Source organism: Bombina bombina, chromosome 3 (assembly GCF_027579735.1).
Source record: "Bombina bombina isolate aBomBom1 chromosome 3, aBomBom1.pri, whole genome shotgun sequence".
NCBI lineage: Eukaryota > Metazoa > Chordata > Amphibia > Anura > Bombinatoridae > Bombina > Bombina bombina.
Window position 1 is genome coordinate 429,291,243 of NC_069501.1, and position 15,769 is coordinate 429,307,011.

The following is a 15,769-nucleotide window of genomic DNA, read 5'->3' on the forward strand; positions in this document are numbered from 1 at the left end:
AATCAAGGAAATCCACAGAGTCACAACTGGGCGTCATTTTAAATTGTACTCTGGAACTCATCCCATTAAGGTCATCGAACCATTGTAACAGATCCTCTTGGGTACCACCCCAGATGATGAAGAGATCATCAATATATCTTTGGAATAAATTAATCCTGTCGTCATGGAACAGATTGGTCTGTACAGATTCGAAATCTGCCATAAACAGATTGGCAAAGGATGGGGCCACATTGGACCCCATCGCAGTGCCTGAAATCTGCAAGTAGAAATCCTTTTCGAATTTGAAGTAGTTGTACTTCAGACAAAAGTCGAGTAATTGTAGGATCACGTCCACTGGTGGTCCAATGTAAGGACTCATAAGTAATTGCTTCTTAACAGCTGTCATCCCAAGATCATGGGGTATGATCGTATAAAGGCTCGTCACATCCAGGGTGACCAGCACATCAGTTGTAGTGAACCTGTTCCAATCCCGTAACAACTTTATTAGTTCCATGGAATCCAACAGGAATGACGGAACATTCCGTACAAGTGGTTGTAACAGGGAGTCCACATAGGTGGCCAATGGCTGTAGAATCGAACCCCTGGCCGAGACAATTGGTCTGCCAGGGGGATATAGAGGGTCTTTATGGACTTTAGGGATGGTATAGATAACTGGAATGACCGGATAGTTTGTCACCAGATAGTCCCGTAGTTGTTTATCTACCACCCCCTCCACAAGCAGTTGATTCACAAAGGTATCTATCTCATTTTTAAAAACCTTTGTAGGGTCCTTGGGTAACTTACGATACGTATCCTCATCCAGGAGTTGTGTCACAATCTCTGCCTTATAGTCTGAATAATCCTGGATCACCAGGGCGCCCCCCTTGTCAGCCTCCCTGATCACCACCTTGTGGTTAGACTGTAGATCCTTTAAGGCCAATCGTTCCAATCTTGTAAGATTATGACGAACAGAATTCCTATTCTCATGTTGTTCTGACATCATCCTGTCTGACATCATCCGTGAATAGGTCTTGATGCTTGGGTTGCTGCTTTTAGGATCAAATTTCCCTTTTCTCCTAAATGTCTGGCCTGTTGTCTCAGAAATACCAAAAGTATTCCTTTAAGTGCAATGACCTTCGAAATTTGTACACATCCACACTTAAGGAGAAATCATCAGACCTAACTGTTGGCACAAACTTGAATCCTTTTTTAAGAACAGATTGTTCAGCATCAGTTAAAACATGTGAGCTAAGATTCATTATATTACTAATATCACATTCACCAGTGGTTATTTGCGCCACTGTCGAGGAGGCTTCCCCTTTGCCTGAAATTTGTGCCCCCCTCTTCTTGTGTGCGGCCTCTGCCTGCCCAGTTTTTTGAGCGTGTTTGCATTGCTTGTGAACTCTGTACCATCGCTGTAGTTCCCTCTGCACCTCCTTCATTATCAGTGCTATTATCTGAACTCTCCACTGTATTCAAGTTCCTCGGTTTGAATACCCTCATTCTTCGGTGTCTAGGATAGATATTCCTCTCCTGAGGACCTATAGATCCTCTTTTCTTTATAGTCTGTCGTTACAGCCTCCCATTTATTTTCTTTAAAACTAATCAATTCCTTCTCATAGCTGTCAAGTTGTTGTTTTAATTTAACAAGCCACGTGTTATCAGTATCCTCTGCCAGTTTAGTAGTATGTGCAGTCTCAAAGGATCCTACTTCAGTCTCAAGACTCTTTAGTTGTTCACTCACCTCCTCTATGACCAATAAAATGAGGTCAAGTGAGCACTTGTTAAGAATGCCACACAACTTGGTACAAAATATTGGATTATTCCTACCAATAGTGGGGACATTCTTAACCCTGAAGCCTTTAGGGATAAATAAACATCTGTGGTATTCAGACAGAATTTCTATATGATTTATTTGAAGTGCACCCCGGTTGATGAACATTCATTAAAGTGTGTGCTGGTACCCCTTTTGCATTGTATAGGAGTATATATCATATTGGTTCTACAGCACCCTAAATAAAGATATTCCTGGGAAGACCCTCATCTGATTGTCACTTTAAAATCAGTTGTTTTTAATGGTGGTGGCTTATATCTGCATACTGTGATTGCACGTCATTACAAACATATATATATATATATATATATATATATATATATATATACACACACACACACACACACACACATTATATATATATATATATATATATATATATAGATAGATAGATAGATAGATAGATAGATAGATAGATAGATAGAGCTGAGATTGAGGGGTTTAAATACATACCTCCCAATACAGCTCTTTTAAAGTGATGGTAAACTCTCCCCTTCATAAAAAAACAGATCCGGAATGTTAGTGATATCTTAGATGGAGTTTAAAGGGACATGATACGCAAATGTTGAAGCACTCGAAAGTGATACAGCATAACTGTAAAAAGCTGACTTGAAAATATCACCTGAACATCTCTATTTAATAAAGGAAGATGTTTTACCTTAAAAAAATGTCCTAAGTATTCACACCCCACTGTAAAGAAAGCCAATCAGAATGCTAGTCCCACGACTTACATGGGAGTGTGAATCTGTGCATTCAGTTTAAGGATGTTTACTATGAAATATCACGATAGCAATGCATGACCTCAGCACTGCAGATGCGGATTGTTTTTTTTTTTTTGGTTTTGGTTTTTAACTTGCAGCTGCACAGCAGCTAAAGTATAAATGTCAACAGAACACTTACTCTGGTAAGAAGAAATTGTGAGGTAAAATATCTTACCTTTTTACATAGATGTTGAGGTGATATTTTCATGTCAGCTTTTTACAGTTATGCTGCATTACTTTTAAGTGGTTTAGCATATGAGTAATATATCCCTTTAATTCTTCAGTTGTAATGAAAATGCGCTATAACTTACTTTTTAATATAGTGCTGGGCTTAGGGTTGCTACCTTGGCCATGTTTCCCTGGACACTTATGAGTTACACATGTTGTAGAGTGTGCTGGGAGGAACATGTATTGTGCTGTGCATCAGCACTATTCATGGGATGTACAGAGGCACAATACATGTTCCGCCCTGATTACCATGCAGCATGTGTAACTAATAAGTGTCCAGGAAAACATGGCCGAGGTGGCAACCCTAGCTGGGCTCCGGCCGCCCAGTTCAAAAGGATTTTTTTTCTGTGAGCTAATGGTTTGAACTGTTCTGCAATGATTGGAGAACAGTTCAAACAATTAGCTCACAAAAATATGATGTTTGAACTGGGAGGCCAGAGCGTGGGATATTTGAATTTCATATCTATTTTAAAAAATAAGTTATAGCGCATCTTTACATCTGATGAATTAAACTCCATCTAAAATATCACTAACATTCCGGATCTGTTTTCATAAAGGGGAGAGATTACCATCACTTTAAGCTCTAAACAGCAGCACGCCTCTTCCAGGAATTTAGGGCTCTGTGATTTCACTACACCTATGCAATGGTGGTGAGCAGCCACACTTTAGATAAGGGGGTAAGGCTCAATCAGCTCCAAACCCCCCCCCCCCCCCCCCAATCGTGACGACAAATGGTTATCATCCATACTTAAAGGGACAGTCTACACCAGAATGTATATTTTAAAAAGATAGATAATCCCTTTATTACCCATTCCCTAGTTTTGCACAACCAACACAGTTATATAAATACACTTTTTATCTCAGTAATTACCTTGTATCTAAGCCTCTGCAAACTGCCCCTTTATTTCATTTCTTTTGACAGACATCCATTTTAGCCAATCAGAGCTGGCTCACCTGAACTCCACGTGTTATCTATATGACACACATGAACTAACACCCTCTAGTGGTGAAAAACTGTTAAAATGCCCTGAGAAAAGAGGCGGCCTTCAAGGGCTTAGAAATTAGCATATGAACCTCCTAGGTTTAGCTATCAACTAAGAATACCAAGAGAACAAAAGCAAAATTGGTGATAAAAGTAAATTGGAAAATTGTTTAAAATTACATTCTCTATCTGAATCATGAAAGTTTATTTTGGACTAGACTGTTCCTTTAATGCATTATGCAGATAAAGAACACGTGTTGTCATCTGCAGTTAAGGGGTTAAACAATTTTCCAATTTACTTCTATTATTAATTTTCCCTTATTCTCTTGGTATCCTTTGTTGAAGGAGTGCCAATGCACTACTGGGAGCAAGCTGAAGACATCAGTAAGCCAATGAAAAGAGGCATACATGTACATCCACCAGTCAGCAGCTTGCTCCAAGCTCCTGGGCCTTCATAAACTGAGCTCCTTATTTTCCCCCCTTCCTCCAAAATCTACACCCCCCATTTCTCTATAACTATCGAAATCTCCATCATTACCCCTACCCCGCATGCTGATGTCTTGGGGTCACACTTGACTCAGATCTTTCTTTCACTCCTCACATTCAGTCCTTGGCTAAAGCCTGCTGCTTCCACCATAAAAACCATCTCTAAAATTAGACATTTCCATACACAAGACACAACTAAGATTTTAATCCACTCTCTCATCCTTTCCCGCCTCCACTGCTGAAACTCCGTCCTCTCTGGTCTCCCTAGCTGCCGCCTAGATCCTTTACAATCCATAATGAATGCCTCTCCCAGGCTCATCTTCCTTACACGTCGCTCTTCATCTGCTACACCTCTCTGACAATCCCTTCACTGGCTGCCTTGTGCCTCCAGAATTAAACACAATATTCTCACTCTGACATACAAAGCCCTCAACTGCACTGCTCCCCCCTACATCTCAGACCTTGGGGCATATCTATCAAGCTACGAATGGAGCTTGACTCCCCGTGTTTCTAGCGAGCCTGCAAGCTCGCTAGAAAAAGCAGTTATAAAGACCGCTGCTCCATAACCCTGTCTGCCTGCTCTGAGCAGGCGGACAGACATTGCCACAAATCAACCCGATTGAGTACAAATCTGGTTGATTGACACCCCCCTGCTGGTGGCCAATCGGCCGCGAGTCTGCAGGGGGCGGCGTTGCACCAGCAGCTCACAAGAGCTGCTGGTGCAATTCTGAATACGGAGAGCGTATTGCTCTCCTCATTCAGCGAGGTATGTCAGACCTGATCCGCACTGTCGGATCAGGTCAGACATACCTTTGATAAATATCCCCACTTGTCTCCAGATACTCTCCCTCCTGTCCCTTTCGCTCTGCTCACAATCTCCTACTCTCCTCCTCTCTTGTTACCTCCTCACATTCCCGTTTACAAGACTTCTCCAGACTGGCTCCCATCTTATAGAACTCTCTGCCTCGCTGTGTGCAGAATTATATAACATTATTGTAAACCTTTACTGACCCTTTAAGGAGCAGATATGGTGAACCTATCAATATATTCTTTGGCCAATAATGTAAAGTTTTTTCCAATGACTTCCTATTTTTTTCACTAACCTTTAGATCTTTGTTAGGTGAGGGCTCCGGTTCTTTAAACAAGAAAGAGAATCCTATTACTTCTTTTCCAGGTGAAATCCTTACATATTTTTGGCACCTAGGTGGAGACCTTACTCGTTTAACTCCACAAGCATCAGCCCACAGGTGCCTCCTCCTTAAGAACTCCTCTTGACGTGGCGACTGTTCCTGCCCCTCCTGCTCCCTACCCCAACTAGGGTTGTCCTGCCGACAAGAGGTGATGTTGTAGCGGTTCCTCAGTGTTTCATGGAATTCCAACCTTCTCTCTTGCTTCTCCTCAAAGCTTTCATCAAGTTGCTTCTGGCCAACAGGAGACCTTATGGGGGACTTTACAGGGGACTTAGTGAGCATGTTTATCACTATAACAGACCAGTCAATCAATTATGCCATTCATGAGAAGATGAAGCAGCCTCCAGTTCCTACCATGCAAATAAATAAAAATTATATGCAAAATAATCACATTTTTTTTACTTATTAATTATACATTAAATATTAAAAGTCATGTTTAAATATTTTAAATATTATGCAGTGCACCTGCCCAAGAGACAATGCAAGTTAATGACAACAATTATTGTACCAAGATAGAAAATTAAATTGTTTGTTTATGGGATTTAAAAGCACACACTTTTCATTAAGCCAAAGTTCTTGCTTTGTGTTTAAAGGGACAGTAAACATATAAAATAATGTTATATAATAGAAGTAAAATTGGAAAGTTGTTTAAAAAGTACATGCTCTTTCTTAATAATGAAAGAAAAATATTGCAGAATTATAACACATTATCTTAGCGGCAGCTTTATGAAACTAAAGCATTTCCTGATTTTTTTATTTCAAAGTTGGACTCCGCTCAAGGTTCTACTGAGCAGGTCTTGTTGTTCGCGCCATTGAAGTGAATGTAGCTCACTCCCGCTACCAGACCAGTGGGAGCAAGCTACATTCACTTCAATGGCGCGACCGGGCGTGACTGACGCTAAGATAATGTTATATAATTCTGCAAAATTGCAAAAATGCAGAATTATATAACATTATTTTGTATGTTTACTGTCCCTTTAAGGGACATAAAACCCCAACATTTTCTTTCTTGGTTCAGATACAGCATACAATTTTAAACAACTTTCCAATTTACTTCTATTATCCAATTTTCTCCGTTTTCTTGTTATGCTTTGTTGAAAACCAGAAAGGCAAGTTCAGGAGTGTGCACGTGTCTGCAGTTTTGTAAACATTTTATACATTAGCAAGAGCACTAGATGGCAGCAATATTTCCTTGTTGTGCTCCATTTGTGTGCAGCTACCTATCTAGATATCTCTTCAACAAAGAATAACAAGAGAATGAAGCACATTTGATAATAGAATTAAATTGGAAACTTTTTTAAAACTGTATTCTCTATCTAAATCATTTTGGGTTTCATGTCCTTGCTGAATTCACTGCTATCTCACACATTTTACACCACCCAATATGGGAAAAACTTTTGGGATCATACATTGCCCAGTGGAATGAGGTGCAGTGACTTCAGCGCTTTTACACAGAGGACAAGTAATAAGAGCAAAAAATGTGTGCTTTAAATCATGTAAACATTTTACACCTATGTTTATATCCCTTAAAGGCTTAATTTTATAATTTTATGTGTCCTGTTTATAAAATTACAGAAAGGCCAAGAATACGCAGTCCTTTTTTCAAATATTCTTTGACAACACATACAATCTTCATTGGTGGGTATATAGCAATTTATGACACTTTAAAGTGATAGTAAATCCTAGCGTTTACCAGTGCAACAAATAAATGGGACTTTCAGTCATGAAGTATAAAATACTTCATGCTGAAAGTTCTTTTATTTGTCTTCTACGTTTGCCCCGCTGAGAGCCTCAGGCCACCAACGGCAGAACGCTATTTTTCACTGAGGTGATCTTAGCCAATAGTGTACTAGGCCTGCACGGCTATTGGTTTAGAGGTGGAAACGTCCCCTCACTGAAAAACAGTGTTCTGTCGTGGGCGGCCTGAGGCGCTCAGCGCGGCGAACACTGCAGATAAATAAAGGAACTTTCAGCATGAAGTATTTTATACGTCATGATTGAAAGTCCCCTTTATTTGTTGCACTGGTAAATCCTAGCGTTTCACAAACACTAGAATTTACTATAACTGAAAACTTCTTATAACTATTTTTGACACCTCCTCTTACCTTGTGCACACTGCATACTGTCCCTTTCTTGACATCTTTAATTCTGTTTCTACCTATATGTAATCTAGTAATTCAGTTTCTTTCTGTAATCTGGTAGTGTGACTGTGAGCTGTAGCTTTCCACCATCACATTTTTTTTACGTTCAGATGAACAAAAAGGTGTGTGACTCCTTTACAGTATGGGGTATTACTTCTGCAAAGGTCTAGCTATAATTTTAGAGAGGTAACTAATAACTACTCCAGGTTGTGAGGGATTACCATACAGCATCAGTCACCTGCAACACTAAGCATCAGGGAGATTTTGTAAAGAAGGGGGTTCTAATTGGTCCCCATATCTCCCTCTGCATCACCTAGAGCAGTGGTTCCCAAACTTCTTCAGGTCACTCCCTCCTTTATTCTATAAACTCACCATTGGCGCCCCCCTAACGTAACGCATAAAAATATTCATAGCAGCAGTGCACAACCCCTAATAAAGATAACACAATACAATTAAACATATTCAAATTGTAAAATACAGGTATACCCCGCTCATACAGCGGGTTAGGGACCGGAGCCCCGCTGTAAAGTGAAAACTGCCTTAAAGTGAAACAAGGCAGTTTTAGCTTACTATTCACTTGCCAGTGTGTTTAAAAACATGTTTGAACTAACAAATATTAGGGGTGCAATAGGGCTAAGTTTAGTTTAACACTAGCACAGCACAGAATTCAATAAATACTGTACTTGTAAAATAGTGACAATTACTGTAGTAAAATTTGCCAAACTACAGGGAGTGCAGAATTATTAGGCAAATGAGTATTTTGAACACATCATCCTCTTTATGCATGTTGTCTTACTCCAAGCTGTATAGGCTCGAAAGCCTACTACCAATTAAGAATATTAGGTGATGTGCATCTCTGTAATGAGAAGGGGTGTGGTCTAATGACATCAACACCCTATATCAGGTGTGCATAATTATTAGGCAACTTCCTTTCCTTTGGCAAAATGGGTCAAAAGAAGGACTTGACAGGCTCAGAAAAGTCAAAAATAGTGAGATATCTTGCAGAGGGATGCAGCACTCTTAAAATTGCAAAGCTTCTGAAGCGTGATCATCGAACAATCAAGCGTTTCATTCAAAATAGTCAACAGGGTCGCAAGAAGCGTGTGGAAAAACCAAGGCGCAAAATAACTGCCCATGAACTGAGAAAAGTCAAGCGTGCAGCTGCCAAGATGCCACTTGCCACCAGTTTGGCCATATTTCAGAGCTGCAACATCACTGGAGTGCCCAAAAGCACAAGGTGTGCAATACTCAGAGACATGGCCAAGGTAAGAAAGGCTGAAAGACGACCACCACTGAACAAGACACACAAGCTGAAACGTGAAGACTGGGCCAAGAAATATCTCAAGACTGATTTTTCTAAGGTTTTATGGACTGATGAAATGAGAGTGAGTCTTGATGGGCCAGATGGATGGGCCCGTGGCTGGATTGGTAAAGGGCAGAGAGCTCCAGTCCGACTCAGACGCCAGCAAGGTGGAGGTGGAGTACTGGTTTGGGCTGGTATCATCAAAGATGAGCTTGTGGGGCCTTTTCGGGTTGAGGATGGAGTCAAGCTCAACTCCCAGTCCTACTGCCAGTTTCTGGAAGACACCTTCTTCAAGCAGTGGTACAGGAAGAAGTCTGCATCCTTCAAGAAAAACATGATTTTCATGCAGGACAATGCTCCATCACACGCGTCCAAGTACTCCACAGCGTGGCTGGCAAGAAAGGGTATAAAAGAAGAAAATCTAATGACATGGCCTCCTTGTTCACCTGATCTGAACCCCATTGAGAACCTGTGGTCCATCATCAAATGTGAGATTTACAAGGAGGGAAAACAATACACCTCTCTGAACAGTGTCTGGGAGGCTGTGGTTGCTGCTGCACGCAATGTTGATGGTGAACAGATCAAAACACTGACAGAATCCATGGATGGCAGGCTTTTGAGTGTCCTTGCAAAGAAAGGTGGCTATATTGGTCACTGATTTGTTTTTGTTTTGTTTTTGAATGTCAGAAATGTATATTTGTGAATGTTGAGATGTTATATTGGTTTCACTGGTAAAAATAAATAATTGAAATGGGTATATATTTGTTTTTTGTTAAGTTGCCTTATAATTATGCACAGTAATAGTCACCTGCACACACAGATATCCCCCTAAAATAGCTAAAACTACTTCCAAAAATATTCATCTTTGATATTAATGAGTTTTTTGGGTTCATTGAGAACATGGTTGTTGTTCAATAATAAAATTAATCCTCAAAAATACAACTTGCCTAATAATTCTGCACTCCCTGTATAACACTGAGACACAGATTGCACTGTAATGTGTAAACAGAGTGAACTGCGCATAACAAAATGGTGCCAGTCACTTTTCTCGCAAACTCACAATGATTACAGCACTGTTTCATAATCCTTGGAGGTTGAACTTCAGCTCCACAAAGCGCTGTATTAGCGAATCGCTGTAAAGTGAGGTATACCTGTATATTTTTTATTAAAGCTCTATTATCTTTATTTTCTGATACTAGCTTTTTAAAGTTGATAGTAACTGTTCAAGAGAGTCTTATAAACCACACTTAGTAATTACTGTTCAAAAACTGTTAATCCGATGAGTGCACGTAATGAATTGATACCAGTTCCCCCATCTCTGGTTTCAAGTCACTTAGCAGGGATTTTATATCACCATAGTCAGATCTGGAGTTAATTTCTTTGCTTTCAGCATAGTTGTACTCAATGTTCCCTCTAAATTTTTTGAGCACTGTGAACAATTTTTTACTTGAGCAATTTTTGGCCAAGTGAATAAAATGCCTGCACACTTTATTCTTGACTGTAGTCAAACGTGTAAAAGGGAAGAACACATATAAACAAATTTACATATACACATTCACAGACTCTCACACACGCTCTCTCTCTAACAGAACTATCCAATCAAAGGATCGACTAACCCCATGTATGTCAGTTAAATGCCACAATAGACTTGGCACGATGCAGAGCCACCTGACCCGTCACCCCACACATACACACTTTTCCCTGCTAGATACCACATCAGACCAGTAAAGAATTGGAATAGTATTTATTTGATACTAAAACAAAACAAGAAAACAAACATAATTAGAACTGAATACTTTTAATACATGGAATGATATAATTACAAAATAGACACTGAATAAGAATCAGACCTGCCAAAGCACAGCTAAATGTGCCCTATTTAGCATAGCTCATTTTGTCTCTGTTCTGTCTAAAAAATTTGCAGTGGGCACTGTGCATGCCCAACTGCTCCGCACAAGTGAAAACAGAAGGGAGGAAACTGAAAGGAGGGGGAAAAAATTGTAAATATAAAAAAAAAACACAGGAAAACTAAGTGCTGTCCGACAGCTGCCAGTACCTAAGATGGTGGCGTCTAGTGATGGGGGAAGGGTTAGAGAGCTGTTTGGGAGGAGGGGGGGGAATCGGGGAGGTAGGTGGGTGAAGAGGGTTACCTACAATCCAGAAATAAAAAAAATAACTATCATCCCTACACTGCATACTGGCAGACAATCTGCCAGTACCTAAGATGGTGGTGACCAGTAGGGGGTGAGGGAGGATAGAGAGCTGTTTGGGAGGAATCAGGGGGGTAAGAGATGTCAGGTGGGATGGTAATCGCTATATTACAGCAAACATTAAACCTTACAAGCTACTTTATTAACCCATTCACTGCCAGGAATTTTTAGAAGTGTGTTGAGCAGCTGCAGTAAGCTTCTTTCTAATTACCAAAAAAAAAAAGTCAAAGCCATGCATGTCTGCTATCTCTGAACAAAGGGGACCCCAGAGAAGCTTTTACAACCATTTGTCTTATGACTGCAGTAGTTGTGTGTAAATCAGTGTTTCTCCACACCAGTCCTCAGGGCCCCTAACAGGCCAGATATTCAATATCTTTACTAGAGCAAAGGTAAAATAATTAGCTATTACCTGCTCTCACCCTTCAGATGATTGTTTCACATGTGCTCTAGTTAAGATTTAATGAAAATCTGTCCTGTTAAGGGTCCTGAGGACTGGAGTTGAAAAACACTGGAGTAAATAATCTCAGTGGGAAACCCAAAAGTTTGTGAAAAAGCAAACGATTATATTAATATGATTGCATATGGCGGCAAAGCGGTGGCATGAAATATACCAAAATGGGCCTAGTTTAAAACCTTGGGTTGTCTACTAAATCTATTATATATATATATTATATATATATATATATATATATATATATATATATATAATTAAACAAAGAAAATAGAACCCTCATAAAGCCAGCAACAGACTATATCACTATATTAGTGATATAGTCTGTTGCTGGCTTTATGAGGGTTCTATTTTCTTTGTTTAATCATTTCAATACATTAACCCTTACCGTGCACTACACAGAAAGTGTATCCCTATATAGGGAACACGGTTATATTTCTGTGTATTAGACTCTCAATGTGATTATACTGGTGGTGCTGGTGTATATATATTTCTCATATATATATATATATATATATATATATATATATATATATATATATATATATATATTCTATGGCATTGCATTCTGCTTTGAGCCATTTGGATAATAACTTATGTAAGGATGTTGTTTATAGATTTTAGCTCAGCATTTAATACTGTCATCCCTACAAAGCTGGTTGCGAAACTTAATGACTTGGGTATCAATACCTGGCTCTGTAATTGGACCCTGGACTTCCTGACCAATAGACCCCAGTCTGTGAGGTTAGGTAATTTTATCTCTTCTCCTCTATTATATTGTCTTTTTACCCATGACTGCCTGCCTAAGTTTGTGTCGAATACCCTCATTAAGTTTGCAGATGACACTACTGCAGTAGGCAAGGTTAGTAACAATGATGAATCGGCTTATAGGGAGGAGATAACGAACCTGGTGACATGGTGTGCTGATAACAACTTATCTCTTAACATTAAGAAGACCAAAAAGATTATTGTGGACTATAGGAAGACCAAACGTTGTACACATTTACCTATCTATATTAATGGGTCCGAGGTAGAACGGGTGACTAGTTTCAAATTCCTGGGAACTAACATCAATGAAAAATTGTCCTGGTCACTGAATACATCTATTTTAGTCAAAAAGGCACAGCGGCGACTCTACTTTTTAAAGAGACTAAAGAAAGTACATCTGTCCACCCAGATTTTGGTTAATTTCTATCGCTGCACCATTGAGAGTATTCTTACCAACTGTATCTCAGTGTGGTATGGTAACTGTACCAATCTTGACCGAAAAGCTTTACAACGGGTGGTGAAAACTGCCCAGTACATCATTGGTGTCCAGCTACCCTCTATTGAGGACCTTCATCATAAGCGATGCCTGCAAAGGGCGCACTGTATCATTGGAGATTCTTCCCATCCCAGCCATAGACTATTTGTTCCCCTGCCATCTGGGAGGCGGTTCAGGAGCCTGAATAGCAAGAGAGTCAGGCTAAGGAATAGTTTATTTCCCAGAGCTGTTTTGCTGAATACAAATACTTAATGACAATTTTTCTTAAATTTTTATCATGTCTTTTTTTTTTAGATTATCCTATTTTTTTAAACTGCAGGCTATCTCGGATTACAATTGCTGTTTATCACCTTTATTTATTAATTTGTATTATCATCTGTGCTCATTGCATGGATTGTATTATGTCATATCCATATCACATTGATAATTTGTATTACACTATCACACTTTTCCAGTGCTTTATATATTTATTTTATACAAGTGACTGCTGTCTAATACTGATTTGCACCATGCACTTTTCTATACCAAATCGATAACTTGTATCACGTTCACATCCTTTTCTTGGTGTGTCTCATATATTCTTCTTGTACAACTGACTTGCTGTTTGATATTGATTTGCACTATGCACTTTTAAAATCACATTGATGATTTGTATTATATTGTAAAAATTTTCTTCTGTGTCTTACACATTCTTTTTCATACAACTGACTGCTGCTTGATACCGATTTGCACTATGCACTGTTACTATATATTCTTGGAATTTTGCACGTTATATTATGTGTATTTAACATCTATGTTATTCAAGTTTTACAATTATTTATAGCTACTATTGTATTTTGCACCTTATACTATCTATTTGCAATGTCTGGGTTAGATGTTTTAATACATTTCGTTGCCCTGTTTTTCTACTTGTGCAATGACAATAAAAAGGAATCTAATCTAATCTATACATACAAACATACATACATACACACACACATATAGTATCTCACAAAAGTGAGTACACCCCTCACATTTTTGCAAATATTTTATTATATCTTTTCATGTGACAACACTGAAGAAATGACACTTTGCTACAATGTAAAGTAGTGAGTGTACAGCCTGTATAACAGTGTACATTTGATGTCCCCTCAAAATAACTCAACACACAGCCATTAATGTCTAAACCGTTGACGACAAAAGTGAGTACACCCTGAAGTGGAAATATCCAAATTGGGCCCAAAGTGTCAATGAAAAGATATAATAAAATATTTACAAAAATGTGAGGGGTGTACTCACTTTTGTGGGATACTGTACATACATAGTCATGGCCAAAAATATTGGCACCCCTGCATTTCTGTCAGATAATGCACCACTTCGCCCAGAAAATTGTTGCAATTACAAATGTTTAGGCATTATCATATTTAATTCTTATGTTTGTATTGGTATGACACAAAAAAATGGAGAATAAATGAGCCAAATCTGACAAATTCCACAAAAACTCCATAAATGGACTGGACAAAATTATTGGCACCCTCAATTTAATATTTGGTAGCACACCCCTTGGAAAAAATACCTGAAATCAATTGCTTCCTGTAACCATCAATGAATTTCTTACATCTACTGGAGTTTTGGACCACTCTTCTTTCGCCAACTGCTACAGTTCTCTCAGATGGGAAGGGTTCCTTTTCCCAACTGCTGTTTTGAGATCTCTCCACAGGTGTTCTATGGGATTGAGATCTAGGGGTAGATTTATCAAATGTCGGGCGGACATGCATAGCATACACTGTTTGCATTTATCACTGCACAAGCATTTCTGGTGAAATGCTTGTGCAATGCCGCCCCCTGCACATTCATGGCTTATCGACTGCTAGCAGGAAGTGCCAATCTTCCTGATCGGGATGATTGCAGTCTGCAACCTGAGTTAAGGAGCAGCGGTCTTATGACCGCTGCTTCTTAACTTAAGTTTTCCGGCAAGTCGGAAACTTTGGGGGTAGATTGCAGCATCCGCTGCTTTATAAATCTACCCCCTGTACTCATTGCTGGCCAGTTCAGTACTCTCAAGCGCTTTGTCTTAAACCATTTCTGGGTGCTTTTTGACGAGTGCTTCGGGTCATTGTCCTGCTGTAAGACCCATGACGGAGACCCAACTTTCTGACAATGGACCCTACATTGCACCACAGAATGATTTGGTAGTCTTCAGATTTAATAATGTTATGTACACAGACAAGACATCCAGTGCATAAAGCAGCAGAGCAACCCCAAAACATCAGCGAACCTCCTCCATGTTTTACTGTAGGGACTGTATTCTTTTCTTTAAAAGCCTAATTTATTTTTCTGAAAACAGTAGAATGATGGGCTTTACCAAAAAGCTGTATTTTTGTTTCGTCTGTCCACAGCCAATTCTTCCAAAAGGATTTTGGATTTTTGTATGTTTCTGTGTCAGCAGTGGGGTCCTCCTGGGTCTCCAATCATAGCGTCCGTTTTTATTCAGATGTAAACGCATAGTGCAAGCTGAAACATTTGTACCCTGTGGCTGAAGGTCAGCTTGAATTTGTCTGGAAGTTGATAGAGTTTCTTTATCCACCATTCGAACAATTCTTTGTTGCAATCTTTATATAGTTTTGATAGGTAAAACAAAGAGACAGGGCTCTATTTCTATTTAAATGGAGTGATAGCAAAAATGCTAAACATGTTCTGGTCTTTTTAGCAAGTTCTTTTTTGAAATTCCGATCTTACAGGGTTAAATAGTCAAGAAAATACTTCAGCACCGCAGTGGGAAATGAATTGGAACTGAAAGGGTTGAACACTCTTTTCTGTAAATTGTATCTCCCTTTAATTAAAGTGATGGTAAATCCTGGCGTTTGTGAAACGATAGGATTTACCATTTGAACTAATAAAGGGGACTTCCAGTCATGACGTATAAAATACTTCATGCTGTAAGTTCCTTTATTCGTTTGA

General features: G+C 39.2%; 1 protein-coding gene across 1 annotated transcript in view; it reads right to left on the reverse strand.

Annotated features, from left to right (window-relative positions):
• The window catches only part of TRAF3IP3 (TRAF3 interacting protein 3), a gene marked incomplete in the record, with an annotated part of 485,039 nt that overhangs the window by 462,051 nt on the left and 7,219 nt on the right, over positions 1-15,769 (reverse strand). The window contains 1 exon segment of the mRNA XM_053706644.1: positions 5,374-5,810. Within this exon segment, the coding sequence (XP_053562619.1) occupies positions 5,374-5,742 (369 nt within the window).